Source organism: Dendrobates tinctorius, unplaced genomic scaffold (genome assembly GCF_039654945.1).
Source record: "Dendrobates tinctorius isolate UK_male_01 unplaced genomic scaffold, ASM3965494v1 ptg000073l, whole genome shotgun sequence".
NCBI lineage: Eukaryota > Metazoa > Chordata > Amphibia > Anura > Dendrobatidae > Dendrobates > Dendrobates tinctorius.
The window spans coordinates 4,627,815-4,644,410 of NW_027361741.1; the positions used below are offsets into that span (position 1 = coordinate 4,627,815).

At 47.9% G+C, this 16,596-nt stretch overlaps 1 protein-coding gene across 2 annotated transcripts in view; it reads right to left on the minus strand.

The window, feature by feature from the left end:
- Positions 1-16,596, minus strand: part of SART3 (spliceosome associated factor 3, U4/U6 recycling protein) — a 70,442-nt gene that overhangs the window by 16,772 nt on the left and 37,074 nt on the right. For both annotated transcript variants that reach the window (XM_073582580.1, XM_073582579.1), the window contains exons 8-11: positions 16,344-16,482; positions 10,272-10,379; positions 9,472-9,549; positions 1,073-1,131 (exon numbers count right to left, since the gene is read on the minus strand). In XM_073582580.1, the coding sequence (XP_073438681.1) occupies positions 1,073-1,131; positions 9,472-9,549; positions 10,272-10,379; positions 16,344-16,482 (384 nt within the window). The remainder of the gene's footprint in view (positions 1-1,072; positions 1,132-9,471; positions 9,550-10,271; positions 10,380-16,343; positions 16,483-16,596) is intronic.

A 16,596-nucleotide genomic window follows, 5' to 3' on the forward strand; every position in this document is an offset into this window, starting at 1 on the left:
TAATCCGCACGGAAAATTCCGCACCGTCTGCATTGTGGTTTTTGATTCCCATAGGGAATCATGGTACTGTACACCGCAGCAAAATCCGCAGCGTGTGCACACAGCCTTAACCCTTATAACTTCCTAACAAAAAAAAATTTTGGTTCCAAAATTGTGCTGATGTAAAAGTAAACATGTGGGAAAAAGTTTTTTGTGTGCCATATCTCTGTGATTTAACGGCATAAAAATTCAAAGTTGTAAAATTGTGAATTTTTCAAAATTTTCACCAAATTTCCGTTTTTTTAACAAATAAACGCAAGTTATATGAATGAAATTTTACCACTAACATGAAGTACAATATGTAATGAGAAAACAATGACAGAACCACCGGGATCCATGGAAGAGTTTCAGAGTTATTACCTCATAAAGGGACAGTGGTCAGAATTGTAAAAATTGGCCCGGTCATGAACGTGCATACCACCCTTGAGGGTAAAGGGGTTAATGGTGTTGCAGCCTCTGTGGCCTTTCAGAAAAGGTAAAGTTATATACTAACAGACCATGTGACACTTAGATTGCACACAGGTGGACTTCTTTTCACTAGTAATGTGAATTATGAAGGTAATTTTTAGGGGCTTCATAGCAAAAGGGGTGAATACATATGCATATGCCAAGTTTTACTTATATGTTCCTATAAATGTAATTTATGAAATTAGAAAAATAATTAAACAAAGGTTGCAATGTAACAAAAAAAGGAAAAAGCCAAGGTGGTGAATACTTTTGCAAGCTACCTACTGTATAACAGGTCATTTCTACCCATAGCTCCTGAGCGGACATGAAATGGGCGAATGTTAGCAAAGGACAAACTGTAGCTGGCGCACTGTCTTTTACAATAATCCATATTGAACAAGAAGTACTGCATATCATTCATCCATATCTCTGGCTGAGACGGCAACTGCACAAGCACTTCCAATATCATCCTGCATCTAGCAGACACAGCTAGGGGTGGAATCACAGCCAGAGACGTTGGATAGACTGCAATTAGCTCTCTAATGTGCATTTACCATAAATGTATCACAATTATTAGAGATCTTACCTCTATTCTAGCCCAGTTCTGCATTATGCTGCAGGAGGGATCTCCACTTTCACTAAACCCTGTGAAGATTGCAGAAACATTCGATATAACAGATACTTTACAATCACGCACACTATATATAGACATGCATAAGCATAAAGTACATAAACTACCATCTAGAAAGAGGAGTATTGTTGGTTAGTGCACCATATCACACCATAGCGAACCATCAGATAATGGGCCGAAACCAAGACTGCAGCAAGGAGGAATTGAACAAAGCCGCTGGTTCCACATGTGTCTGCTGCTCCATTCAAAGACTATGGCACTGAAGAAGATAACTGAGCGCAGTACCACAGGGTCGTGTCGCCAGGGAACATCAGGAGAGAACAGGATACACAAATGAATGCTGAGGATTCCAGCATCACACCATTCTGACACTTATGAATATCTAGTGGAATGGTGATAATTTACGCAGACAAATTTCCCTTTAAAGATGTTCCCAGGTGAATAGAAAAAAAATAAAGAAAATGTCAATTAATAAATTCCTTTTATTAAGTAAATCTTTTTTGTCTAGAAAGGTAAATTGCTATATAACATTAAACCAACAGTCATCTTGTTACATTGACAGAAATCTCTCCTATAATATTAATAAACAAGCTGCCTGTGGTAAGCTTGTGCAGTAAGATGCTCAGCTGATGTAATCAAGAGGTAACTTGAATGTACATGGTACAGTTTGTCTTCAGGTAACAAAAATTATTGAGTGTTACACCAGATAAACAGGGAAAACATCAGTGTGAGAAGCCTCTTCTTACCTTAACACCCCTGGTATCTCCAATAGTAGATCAGAAAGACAGGGTGGACAGCAGTGTGAGCAGCCTCTTCTTACCTTAACACCCCTGGTATCTCCAATAGTAGATCAAATACACAGGCTGGACAGCAGTGTGAGCAGCCTCTTCTTACCTTAACACCCTGGTATCTCCAATAGTAGATCAGAAAGACAGGGTGGACAGCAGTGTGAGCAGCCTCTTCTTACCTTAACACCCCTGGTATCTCCAATAGTAGATCAAATACACAGGCTGGACAGCAGTGTGAGCAGCCTCTTCTTACCTTAACACCCCTGGTATCTCCAATAGTAGATCAGAAAGACAGGGTGGACAGCAGTGTGAGCCACCTCTTCTTACCTTAACACCCCTGGTATCTCCAATAGTAGATCAAATACACAGGCTGGACAGCAGTGTGAGCAGCTTCTGCTTTCCTCAGCACCCCTGGCATCTCCATTATTAGATCAAAAGTACATGGTGGACAGCAGTGTGAGTGCCTGCTTCTTACTTCAGCATCACTGATATCTCCAGTATTAGATTAGAAAGATAGGGTGGACAACAGTATAAGCAACATCATACCTCAGCACCCCTGGTTTATCCAGTATTAGATCAGAAAGACAGGGTGGACAGCAGTGCGAGAATCTTCTCATCTCAACACCTCTGGTATCACCAATAGTGGAGTACATCTCAATACATATGAAAGAAAGCGACAAAGCTTCAGGCAGCTGTCCTATTAACATTCTAGGATTCGTTTCTGTCAGTGTAACAGGACGGAGACATTTTAATTCTATAGTGATTTCTTCCATAGACAAAACAAGCTTGATTTGCCAATTAAACTTTTTTAGGAATGAATTTCTAATGACGTTTTCTTTATTTGTTCTATTCCTGGAGAATTTTGCAATCCAGAATAAAAGAATTACAAAATCTGTATTGTGCACGTGGCATCAAATATTTTGGAATACTTGAATGATACATAATACACATTTGCATTTTCTGGTGACTACGAATTAAGGTTTTGCCCACTAGTTTTATTGAGGAGAAAACCATGTCGCTGTTATGGACCCATGGTATGATGAATCCAAGTGTCTAATTTTCTTAATCATGTTTCTACAACGTAGCACAGTATACAAGGCTGCATCTTCTCAAACGTGCCAAAAAACACCCATAAAACAGGATTTTTGGGTTGCTTACCGTAAAATCTGTTTCTCGGAGCCTTCATTGGGGGACACAGAAACCTTGGGTGTATGCTGCTGCCACTAGGAGGCTGACACTATGCACAAAAAAAGATAGCTCCTCCTCCGCAGTGTACACCCCACCGACCGGCAGAGAATTCCTCAGTTAGTGAGAAAGCAGTAGGAGAAGTAACAGAATAGGTTGACAACATAAACAACTCAACTGTAACCATTCAACCAAAGTAAGAACAGGAGCTGTAAAACATGGGAGGGTGCTGTGTCCCCCAATGAAGGCTCCGAGAAACAGATTTTACGGTAAGCAACCCAAAAATCCTGTTTTCTCGTTCGCCTTATTGGGGGACACAGAGACCTTGGGACGTCCCAAAGCAGTCCCTGGGGTGGGAAACAAACTTCCATCAGGCCAGCGGACTCACCACCGCGGCCTGCAGAATCCGTCTACCTAGGCTGGCGTCCGCCGAAGCGTAGGTGTGGACTCTGTAGAATTTCACAAACGTGTGAACCGATGACCATGTTGCAGCTTTGCAAAGCTGCAGTGCGGAAGCTCTGTGGCGCACCGCCCAGGAGGCACCCACTGCTCGAGTAGAGTGGGCCCTGATACCCGGAGGGGCTCCGCGACGCTTAACACGGTAGGCTTCCAGGATAGCCGATCTGATCCAGCGAGCAATGGTGGCTTTTGACGCCGGGTGACCTTTCCGCGCTCCATCAGGGATAATGAAAAGAGACTCTGTCTTTCGCAAGGAAGTCGTCCTAGACAGATAGACTCTTACCGCCCTAACCAGGTCCAGCTTGTTCAAGGACCGCTCTCGGGGATGAGTTGGATTCGGACAAAAGGACGGGAGCACGATATCCTCGTTGAGGTGAAACGAGGACACCACCTTCAGAAGGAACGAGGGCGGAGGCCGCAGAACTACCTTATCCTGGTGGAGAACCAGAAAGGGAGAGCGGCATGAAAGAGCTGCCAATTCCGACACGCGCCGGACGGAGGTGATGGCCACCAGAAAGGCTACCTTCCAAGAAAGGAGAGAAAGGGAAATATCCCTGAGGGGTTCAAAGGGCGGACCTTGCAGAACCTCAAGAACCAGATTAAGATCCATGGATCCACGGGTGCCCGGTACGGCGGGACCGTGTGAGCCACGCCCTGAAGAAAGGTCTTAACCTGAGGACGGGAAGCCAACGTTTTCTGAAACAGAATGGACAGCGCCGAAACTTGACCCTTCAGTGAACTGAGGGCAAGCCCCGCATCCAATCCTGCCTGAAGAAACGCTAGGACTGAAGGGAGCGAAAAGGACATGGGCGCGACGTTATTGGTCTCACACCAAGTGAAATAGGCCTTCCAAGTACGGTAGTAAATCTTGGAAGATGATGGCTTTCTGGCTCGGATCATGGTCTGAATTACGTGGTCGGAAAATCCTGCTCGTTTCAGAACCTCGGTCTCAACAGCCACGCCGTTAAATTGAGCGGCCGAGAATTGGGGTGGCAAATCGGACCCCGAGACAGCAGATCTGTTCTGTCTGGAAGCTTCCAGGGGGCGTCCGCGAGAAGGTTGACAATGTCCGCGAACCAAGACCTTCTGGGCCAATTCGGGGCGATGAGAATGACCGGAAGTCCTTCTGCCTTGATCTTCTTCAACAGCTTGGGAAGAAGAGGCAGAGGAGGGAACAGGTAGGGAAGTTCGAACTGGGACCAAGGAACGGCCAGGGCGTCGGCGCCCACTGCCAGAGGGTCCCGAGACCTGGACACGAATTGTGGGACTTTCCTGTTGAGGCGAGACGCCATGAGGTCTACATCCGGGGTTCCCCACCGAAGGCAGAGCAGATGAAACACTTCCGGATGTAGGGACCATTCTCCCGCCGCGAGACCCTCGCGGCTGAGAAAATCGGCGGCCCTGTTGTCTACGCCGGGAATGTGAACCGCGGAAATTGTCGGGACGAAAATCTCCGCCCAACGAAGAATCTTGGACACCTCCGCCAGGGCTAAAACACTCCGTGTTCCCCCTTGGCGGTTGACATATGCCACCGCTGTGGCGTTGTCTGTCTGAATCCGTACCGGCAGTCCTTTGAGGAGCCTTTCCCAGTGGACCAGAGCAAGATGGATCGCTCGAATCTCCAGAACGTTGATCGGTAGCGCTGATTCCGGATCCGACCATCGACCCTGAACAGTGTGGTTGCGGAATACAGCACCCCAACCGAGGAGACTGGCATCTGTGGTTACTATCTGCCAGTGAATGGGAAGGAAGGATCGACCCGATAGAATGAGAGGTGACGACAACCACCAGTTGAGAGACCGCTTGATCCGGTAAGAAAGATGGACAGGGCGATCCAGGGACCGAGGCGACCTGTTCCATTTCGACAGAATGGCCTGCTGGAGAGGCCTGGCGTGAAATTGGGCAAAGGGAACTGCCTCTATCGCCGCGACCATCTTTCCCAGGACCCTCATGGCTGTACGGAGGGATGGGAATCGCGAGGTCTGCAGCGATCGTACTTCCTGCTGCAGAGAGAGAATCTTTTCTTGTGGGAGAAAGACCCTTGACCGACGAGTGTCGAACAGAAGACCTAGAAAGACCAGGCGTTGTGTAGGAACCAGACAGGACTTTTTCCTGTTGACGATCCACCCGAAATTGGAAAGAGTGTCCAGGACGATTGACAAACTTTGGTGAGCCTGTTGGAATGAGGGAGCTTTGATCAGAATATCGTCTAGGTACGGGAAAAGAACGAGGCCTCTGACTCTCAACAAAGCCATCAACGCAGCCATGATCTTCGTGAAGACTCTGGGAGCGGTGGCAAGCTTGAGATCCAAGATGGGTCGAACCGCGCCGTCTTTTTTCGGTACTACAAACAGGTTCGAGTAGAACCCCGTGAAGCGCTCCGATTCGGGAACGGGCACAATCACCCCGGAACTGAGGAGAGCGGCGATAGCTGTAGAGAACCCCGGGATCAAGGCTGGATCCTTTGGAGGCCGGGATTCGAAGAAACGATCCCGTGGGAGAGAGACGAACTCTATCTTGTATCCTGAGGATACGACCTCCCTGACCCAGGCGTCCTCCACGGCGGCCAGCCAAACGTCCCTGAAGGAAAGAAGTCGACCTCCCAATTGGAAAGACCCTTCGCGTGCCCGATGATAGTCATGTTGAAGTAGACCATCCAGATCTAGATCTGGACGGTCTGCCCTGGGAGGAGTGGGGTCGCCAGGAAGGAGTGGGTCTGAAGGAAACTTTCCTTCTCTCCTGGCGAGCCTGCGGCCTCTGTTGGCTGGAGGAGTTGTCCGCCGTATTGAAACGGCGGAAAGTCCGAAAGGGTCGAAACTGACGCCTTAGTGGGGGTCTGCGAGGCTTGGACTGAGGGAGGAGAGAACTCGTGCCTCCGGTGGCGTCCTTAATAATCTGGTCCAATTGGGACCCAAAGAGGCGCACCCCCTGAAAAGGCAGGTTAGTGAGGGACTTTTTAGAAGACAAGTCCGCTTGCCATGCCTTTAGCCAAAGTGTGCGTCGAATTGCAATAACGTTGCTTGACGCCTGAACTGCACAGGATGCAGCATCCAAGGAAGCGGAGAGAAGATAGTCCCCAGCATGGGAGATCTGATTGGCGAGATTGGCCAAATGCTCCGGTTGCGCCTTATCTAAGATGCCCTGCCGAAGGTCGTCTGCCCACGTGGCTATGGTCTTTGCTGTCCAGGATGAAGCAAAAATTGGACACACCGCCGCTGAAGCCGCTTCAAAGGCAGACTTCGCCAGGGATTCTATAATCCTGTCATTAGAATCCTTTAGGGACGCCACGCCTGAAAGCGGGAGAACCGTGTTATTGGATAGCCTGGACACGGGCGGATCGACCGAGGGAGAGGCCGACCAGTTGTCCGTGAGCTCCTTAGCAAATGGGTAGAGTACGCCGAGACGTTTTCCTCTTTGAAAGCGTCTGGTCGGATCCCCTCTTTCCTTGGTAAAAATTTTCCCAAACTGGGAATGGAAAGGAAAAACCCTGGAGGGAGTTTCTGCCCGTCTGAACGAAACCTCCTGATCTGAGGATTTCGCAGGGGAGTCAGCAATATCGAAGGTATGATGGATCGCAGCAATGAGGTCCTGCACTGTGACCTTCATGCTTGCATCCTGGTCTGAATCCAGCTCTAAAATCCCCTCAGATGACCTGTCCGAAAGCGCTTCCCCTGACTCGGGAGAGGAGGCCCGAGAGGGAGACTGGTGAGAAGGGCTATGCGGTGAGATGGGACTAGGAGAGGATTCCGGCTGGGAATCTTGCCTGGGTCTTTTGCGACTACCGCTGGCTGATTCAGATGGAACAATTTGGGACCTGCTTGGCCCTGCTGAAGAGTCCAGGGGCAACTTATCAAGAACGGCCACCAGGGACTGAGACACCCTGGTGAGGTCTGCCACTGATTGAGATAGCGAGGAGGCCCAGCCAGGCATGGGGGGCTCACTCTCACCTGGGGCCGCAGATGGCTCCTGGACGGCGTCAGGCTGAATTGGATTGCTACAATCCAGGCAGAGGGGAGTGGACTGGCCTGAGGGAAGTTTGCGATTGCACGAAGAACATGCAAAGTACTTGACTAAAGTGGAGGGGGGAGCGGTAGAGCGGGTACGATCAGACTTAGACATAGTGAAAAGCTGAGGTAATGCCGGAAGGTTGGGGGACAGAGGGCGGAGAAGGGTCAGTCTGCAGTGCAGAGCTACTCACGGTCCGGTGTCCCCAAAAGCAATGCTCTGCGACCTGTCAGTGGATGCAGGTCAGAGTGAAATCCGGCCGATAGACCTCCTGAACGAAAAAACCAGCTGGAAAAGATGCTGTCCAGTGAGGAGCTGGTGCCCGGCTAACAGGCTGGGAAAATGGCGCCGTCCTGAGAAAAAGCGCGCCTTAGGAGAGGAGGGAGGGCGGAGCACCTCGTAGGGTTAAAATTCACCGCCCTCTAGCCAATAGCAGGCTGGGCAGGTGAAGGACAGGCGGTGGGAGGGCCTGGGAAGAGCGGGAGAGAAGCCCGCTTAGAAGAAAGGGGCGGGGGGCGTGGCCGCGACGCAGCGGTAGGCCCGAACTGAAGCCGGGGCCTAAATTAGTTGCGGCGGCCGCCTGTCAGCAGGGGGTCGGCGCGGAGGTCGGAAAAAGGACGCCGCCGCCGCCGCCGCCGGAAGCCGCGTCCAAGGGAAGAAGGAAGAGGCCCTGTACTCCCTGTCCCCAGAAAGGGGGGAGGGAAGGGGGGGAACGTGGGGGCCAGCAATATGGAGCATGGTGTGCCTATGGGCGTAGGGCGACTGCGAGCGACCGCAGCGCCCGCTCAATGTGCCACTGAAGAGGCGCACCCCCTGTCCATCGGGAATGGGCAGCCAGGAAAATAAAAATAAAAAATCCATACTCACCCATCCCCGATCCGTTACCTGGGACTGAAGAACTCCTGCGTCTCATCCAACCGACAGGCTCTGGTAGGCGAGTGGGAGGGAGACTGGCGACAAGGACCCCTGGAGTCGCTGGCACGTCTTGGTGTCGGCGTCCGTCTGGCTGGTCCTGCCGCGGAGAACTGCAAGGATACGGGGTGGCAGTACACGCCGTACTTGCAGACTCCATGTGGGAGTACAGATGTGACTTTTCACTCTGTATCCCTCCGTAGAACCTGAAAAGGAACGACGCACAACGAGGTAGATATGGGTCTAATAAAAGACCCGTGTCCACCTCCTACTGACACTAAGCTAAACTGAGGAATTCTCTGCCGGTCGGTGGGGTGTACACTGCGGAGGAGGAGCTATCTTTTTTTGTGCATAGTGTCAGCCTCCTAGTGGCAGCAGCATACACCCAAGGTCTCTGTGTCCCCCAATAAGGCGAACGAGAAAAGGCTTTTATCTGCAATATAAAAAGACTAAATATACAAAGTTATCGGGGCAGTCTGCTACGCTGACAAATCTTTCTTAAATACTACATTCATCAGTGTAAAATAAAAATATTGGCTGCTCACATACACACTGGTGGCGTTCCAGTGATCTGGGACATTTGCTGCAATGCTTGCATGGCATAACAGTTAGTAGCCGCTAAAGGACTGAAATTCTCACACATCCTCCTAATATTTGCATGTAGGAAGTTTGAACAAAGCAACCCATTAGTGGCCATTGATTAGCTTCAGTGCTCATGTGGCATAACAATGTTATGGGAGACGTGGCGCAGATATTAATGGAACAGCGCCGATGTGGCAGGGCAGCACCTTAGCTTGATTTTACACTGTGGAGTATTAAAAAAAAAAAAAAAAAAAAAAAAAAAAAAAAAGAGGCTGCCAAGTAGTGGACAATCCCTTTACGCATCCCAAGAGACAGCAGTATTGCCCAGAAATTGATTATATCTATTCTTATCTTCAGTGAGTTCTTAAGCAATGTAAAAAAAGATCATGAACATAATCAGAACCAAGATCTACAAATACGTACTTTCTTCCACTTCTTGCTTAAGGTAGTCTAGGGCACGGACAAATGCAGCTCTAAGCTCCTCAAGTTCTTTACTGGAATCTGAAATGTAAAAGAATCAGATTAGGAACACTGTGTACACATATATTACACACCGTACTATTCAGTTTGTGCCATGTTGCAGAGAGTGTACAGTATCTTCCCATCTTAATGCTAATCTACAGGCAGAAAGCACATATATGGCTCTATAAAGCTGGCCATACACAAGATTACTGTATGCTGAATATCCGTTTGGCAGACCACTCTCTCGACAGACTTCCCCCATACTCTGAACTCACCACTCGATCGAGCACTCATATTTTCTAACGGGAAAGAGAAGAAAGCTGCTGCCATGAAAAAAAATAATAAAAGGATCAGGTGTTGAAATTCAAGCTGCCTGATCCTTGTCTCTTTGATCTGTCAGTGAGGAGTCAGGAGGCCCCCCAAACACATCAGAAAGTCATATGGTTCTGCCAAAATTAGCAGATTTGGCTGACTTATCTATTGTGTATGGGGACCTTTACTCAGTACCCTTTCTCCGGAAATTCAATAAGTGATTTTGTCACCTTGAACCTCCAGGCCTACTGGACAATTCTAGAATAACCATAAGGAAAACAAAAAGGGGTGATAACGGAGAGCGAAACATTTCCCGTCAAAATTTGCTGTTGGGACATCACTATGCACTTCAGTCACTAAGTCCTTTTGAAAATGGCTGATTTGGCCAACTTTGATCTGTGCGGTAATAAAGATGTAAGAATTTTCCAACAGGCTGAATATTTAGCTACCTTTTGCGAAGTCCACCCTTCGTCTGAGATAGTCCAAATATGACTGCCAAATGTCTACATAGTCTGTAGCTTGAATGAATCCGGCATTTAGAGCCTTCTCAAAAGTTTCTATATGGGTAAACACAGAAAACATTGATAAAGAAAAAGAATACATCAATATTAGAAATACAATGCCAAATATTTTATAACATAAGACCTAAATACCCATGACGTTAAATGAGAAGTTCCTACTAATTATGGTTGTAAACTGTACTCCCTGCACAGATCGGAAATTTACTATAAACTAACCAGTCTGGAAGATACGGTATGAATGACAAATGCCAAGTTCTGGTCTTAAAGGCTTATTGCCATCTTGTAACATTATAGCATGACACTGGGAAATGGGTTATTTATTTTACTCACTCATATTAATCCACAGTGCTTTACATACAGTATATTATCAGCGCTGTCCCCATTGGGGCTCACAATCCAGATTCCCTATCAGTATGTCTTTGGAGCATGGTAGGAAACCGGAGTACCAGGAGGAAACCCACACAAACTCCTTGCAGATGTTGTCCTTGGTGGGATATCAATCCAGGACCCCAGCGCTGTATTAACTTTTCTATAAGGCTACTTTCACACATCAGGTTTTCGGCGTCAGGCGCGATCCGGCGTCGTGCCGGAACGCCGGATCCGGCAAATGTTTCGTAAAACCGGATGTGACGGATCCGGTTTTCTGCCGGATCCGTCTTTTTCTTGACAGACAAAACCGGATCCGTCTCATCCGGTTCATCCGTTTTTCTATCCGTTTTTCGACGGATTACGCCGGATCCGGGTTTTAAAATTGACCCTTGTGGCCTTCCGAACGGGATTGGCTACTGGAAAACTATATATAGCATGTTCCTACAGCCCTTCTTTGACAGGTTGTAGAGGAGAAAGTGCAGGTTGGAGAGAAGAGCAAGTTACTGGCGAAGATGGATGTTGTGATTGGAAATATTTTGAAGAATTTGGCGGATTTTATAGCGGAGGCGAATCGTTTGAGGGTGATTGTTCTGGAGAAGGAGAGAGCGAGACAGCAGCGCATCAGGCATCGTAGACGACGTTTGTGGATCCACCCCATCACAGCCAAGAGAATGACGCGTGGGGTCTATTCTACACTCTGCATGGACCTTCGACGAAACCCGGATAAATTTTTTGGATATGTTAGGATGAAAATGGAGAATTTTGATTACTTGGTGGAGCGCATTGCACACCTCATAAGAAAAGCGGACACCTATTGCCGCTTCTCTGTTTCACCCGCAGAGCGTCTGATGGTGACTTTAAGGTAAGCCACATTTATTGGATATGCTCGCATCAGAGCACACTTTCACTGCAATCTTGTTGGTGGTAGTTTGCATCTCCAAGTGTTATAGGTCAGTTTTGGTATGTAATGCTGTGATTTAAAACTAATTTATTGTTTTTTAATTCCCCACAGATTTCTTGCAACTGGAGAATCCCTTTCGTCACTGCATTTCCAGTACAGACTCGGGATTTCCACCATATCTGGAATTGTGAAGTACACATGCCGTGCACTGTGGGACTCCTTAGCTGAAGAGTTTTTACCAGAGCCCACAACAGAGAGGTGGATTGAAATTGCTGACAAGTTTCAACTGATATGTCAGTTTCCCAACTGCTTGGGCGCTGTGGACGGGAAACATATCCGCATTGTAAAGCCAGCTGGATCGGGATCGGAATATTTCAATTACAAGAAATATTTTTCAATTGTCCTCATGGCCATCGCTGACGCGGAATACAAATTTATTGCGGTTGATATTGGGGCCTATGGCCGCTCCAATGACTCTCAAGTTTTCAAACTGTCTGCCATGGGGCGTAAACTGTATGGAAACACCTTCCAGTTCCCACCACCTAGACCACTGCCGCAAACATCTGGTCCACCTATGCCATTTGTCTGTGTAGGGGATGAAGCCTTCCAGCTGTCAGAACACCTTTTGAAACCGTACTCTAGCAGAGGATTGACAAGACCAAAACGCATTTTTAATTACCGCCTCACAAGAGCAAGAATGGTTGAATGTACCTTTGGTATTCTGACAACCAAATGGCGGGTCCTATTGACTGCGATCAACCTCAAGACAGAAACTGTGGACGAGGTGATCAAAGCGTGCGTGGTACTCCACAATTTTGTTATCTGCAAGGAACCCATTTCCATTGAGGACACCTCTGAAGAAACCACCTTGCAAGATTACCATGACATTACCACTAGAAGTTCTGTGACGGTTTCAGTAATGAGGGACAATTTTGCACTATACTTTATGTCACCTCAAGGCAGAGTACACTGGCAGGATGACAGAGTGTGAAAGATTTGTGCCCTAACCAAACTTGTGTACCTTCTGGACCAACAGTATATACCTTTGCCAACCAAAGTTGGCTATCTTGTCATGGTCTTACTATTTTTAGCTTTAGGCCACAGGTGTGTACCTGGTTGTGTTTTATGCTAAGTATTTCACCTTTTAACAAAAGTTGTGTACATTGTTAGGAAATCACCAACAATAAACACAACTTTTTAGGTGAAATACTTTGCTTCAAAACACAACCAGGAACACAACTGTGGCAAAAAGCTAAAATTTACCCACAGTTATATACCTGGTTTTGAATACCATTTCACCTTTTAAATACCCTGTATTTAACCTTTTTCGCCGCAGAAAGAAATGACAGACAACCAGTGTAAAATAATTTAACTTTTATTGAAAAATGTTTTTTTTAGTAAACTTTTTTAAAATTTTAATAAACTTGTTTAATAAAGCTTTGAAACCATAAAACTGGTCATTTTTATTTAAATACACACATTATAAATCTGTGTAGTGTGTGGTGGAAATACTGCTGTAGGGACTGCGGGACACTTCGACACTGGGAGTGTGGAGAGAGGACTGGGATCGTGGTGGGGAAGGAACAGTTAGAGGTGAAGGTGTGGAAAAAACTACAGAATGGGTGGACATGTGGGAAGCAGAAGAGGTGGTGGGTGGTGGAGTGGAGGGTTGGGCAGGGACTGTAGGAGCAGATGATGTTGATGGCAAGTTGTATGGGGAAGGAGTTTGGTACGGGGCAGGTTGCTGGAAGTGGGGAGATGTCTGGTACGGGGCAGGTTGCTGGAAGTGGGGAGATGTCTGGTACTGGGGAGGTTGCTGGTACTGGGGAGGTTGCTGGTGCTGGGGAGGTTGCTGGTGCTGGGGAGGTTGCTGGTGCTGGGGAGGTTGCTGGTGCTGGGGAGGTTGCTGGTGCTGGGGAGGTTGCTGGTGCTGGGGAGGTTGCTGGTGCTGGGGAGGTTGCTGGTGCTGGGGAGGTGGATGGTATGTAATAGGAGGGGGAGGATGGAAAGTGGCTGGAGGGGGTGTAGATGTAATAGGAGGGGGAGGATGGAAAGTGGCTGGAGGGGGTGCAGGTGGAGGAACTACTGTGGTGGGAGGAGGAGGTTGGGAGGTAACTTGCTGGAGAGCAGCGTGGCATGAATGCATTACATGCATCTGCTGGGCAGGAGAGAGCGTTTCCATGCGCTCCACAACAGACCTGAAAAAGGTGTGGTTTGGCGAAGATCTTGCTTCTGAATGCATGGTTTGCAGAAGTGTCTTCACCTCCAGAATGCTGGAGTTGATCTGCTGATAGCCTGCGGAGATTTGCTCTGACAAGACTTTTAGACAGTTCTGGAAAGATGCATTCAGATGCAAGAACTCTGGCGCATAAGTCTTTTCCTGACCCCTCTGCCGCTGCCGCCCAGTACCCGCAGGTGTACTAGAGGTGGCAGGGGCAGAAGGGTGGGGTAAAGGGAAAGCGATCTCCTCACCAGCAGCTTCATGTAATGTAGGCGGCCACGATGCTCCTGTGCTGGTGGATGGGACAGATGGGTCGAATGTGTGGGAAGGCTGGGAAGGTGCAGATGTACCGGGGCGGTCGAAGTGTCCCTCGGTGCCGGTCTCCTCAGGGATCGCCTCAGAAGGGTCCAATCGTGCAGGCTCCCGAGTGCTGCTCACCGTGCTGTGGAATAAAGAGAAAAAAAAACAATTAAAATAGTGACATAGTATGGCCCTGGCTGAAAAAAAAAAATTTAGATCTAACATTTTTTTTCACATGTGGTGTGTAATATTTACCTTCTAGTGACCATTGTTTCCCGGAGGAACGACAGGGCTTCTGCGTACTTGTACTTGCTCCTGCGTCCTCCAGATCCACTCGGGGCCCGCATCTCTTTATTGAACTCCTTCTTGAAACGATCCCTCACAGACCGCCACCGATTCACAATTCTGTTCCCTGAAACGAGAAAGGACAAAGTGGTTAGTATACAACATCAGTATTTCCCAAACTCCAGTCCTCATGGTCCCCAGGGGTCATGTTTTCAGGATTTCCATAGTAAATAGAAATCCTGAACACATGATCCGTGGGGACCACGAGGACTGGAGTTCGGGAAACACTGGTTTACATCAAGCAACCGGTACTGTATATACTTACGCTCTTTAATCTGGGCCCGAACATCGAGGTCCTCCTAGCGGCCCACAAGGAGCGAACAGATTTCCTCCCAGAGTCGTCGGGTAACGATAAGGTCAGCGTGGCGGCGGTCAGCCATATTCCAGAGCGGCTCCCTTTCTCTGACGAGATCGATGAGGTGGTCCACATCGAGTCCTCCATCCTCACCGTCAGAGTCGGGAGCACGCTGTGAAGGCTGTTAAAGAAAAAGACAAAAATAACATAATTAGCCTCCACAAAAGAAATGAAATAAAAAGTGCAAAAAAAACAAAGCAAAAATATTTATACTTACACGCTGGTGACCGCCGCGTTGCTGTCGCCGACGACCCTGGGAGGCACTGCGAGCACCAGATTGGGAAGACTAGAGAAGAAAACAAAAAATGTTATGTCTTTGGATGTAGGCATTTGTTTGCTGTGTGTGGTCTGCAGAACATTGTTTTCTATGTGTTGTGTGTAGTGTGATGTTGTGTTTCTGCGTTTGATGCAAAAAACTTACGAATTGTGAGCCCACTCCAGGTGTCTGTCCACCCCTTTCCTTCTTCTTCTGGGAGCTCCTCTTCATCTTGTGAATCCTGTTTTGAAATAAAAGGCAATGAATAGACATATATTACAGAGATGATGGATTTTGGAAATAAAAACTTACCGTCAAACGCTGACGATGCGAGGGAGGGCTCCCAGAAGATGATGTGCTGTCTTCCTGGTGGCCACACTCCATGCCTGTGGGTGGTGTTCCAGCTGCTGCCATTGCTGCTGCTGCTGCTGCATCTATTGGGCGGCTGTTGAATAAAGAGAAACAAAGGGCCAATGAATATCTTGATATTCAATAGCCCTAGTTTGGAGGAATGGGGGATTTGATAATTACCGTCTCTCATCTGCTGCTGGCCTCCCCTCCTCAGCATGTTCCATTTGCTGCTCCATTTGGGGTGGTGGTGGTGCTGATGGTGCTGCAGTGGTCTCCTGCCTTCTCTTGCTGCGCTTGGTTGCTTTCTTGGGTGGCATGTTGGGTGTGGCTGTGGGTCCCACTGTCTTGCTTTTATATATGTCTTGTGGGCAGAGCTACTGAGCATGCTCAGACCAAAAAAACCGGATCCGGCCACCGGATCCGGCTTTCGCCGGATCAGGCGCATTGCGGCGCTCATAGGCTTTCATTGTGTGAAAAAGCCGGACGCGCCGGATCCGGCGTGTCCGGCTTTTTCGCCGGAGACAAAAAACGTTACAGTAGCCGTTTTTTCCAGACGCCGGATCGCGACACATTGCCGGATCCGGCGAAAACCGGATGAAACGCATGGCCATCCGGCGCGATCCGGCGCAAATGCAAGTCAATGGGGGGGAAACCGGATCCGGCATTGCATTTCGCCGGATCCGGTTTCTGTCAAAAGCGCCGGATCGCGCCTGACGGCGAAAACCTGATGTGTGAAAGAGGCCTAAGTGTAGTTTTTGGGACAATATTGCTAAATGTACAGGATAATTCCTTACAAAATATAACAAATAAAAAAAGGTATTACTTATAACTGAGAACTGTAAAGGCCAGCACACCACATCAGGAAATTAAAATGTTTTAGTCTGAATAGAAAGCAGACTTACCTGCTATGGGTTTGTGATCAACACAATGTCTCTCTAAGGCAAGGATATAGCTTTTCCACAGGCCTACAGTCCATGGGCAATTTCTGACAGCTCGATCATGTGCACCAAGCACAAGTTCCTTCATTTTTAGCTGCCTGTCCTAAGACAATACAGTAAGAGAAGAGTGTTTCTGAGTTCTTTTATTCCATGTCAAAAAGCTAATAGATGGATGACCAAAATAAGCAGATCATCCATAAAGAGGTAACATTGCCTT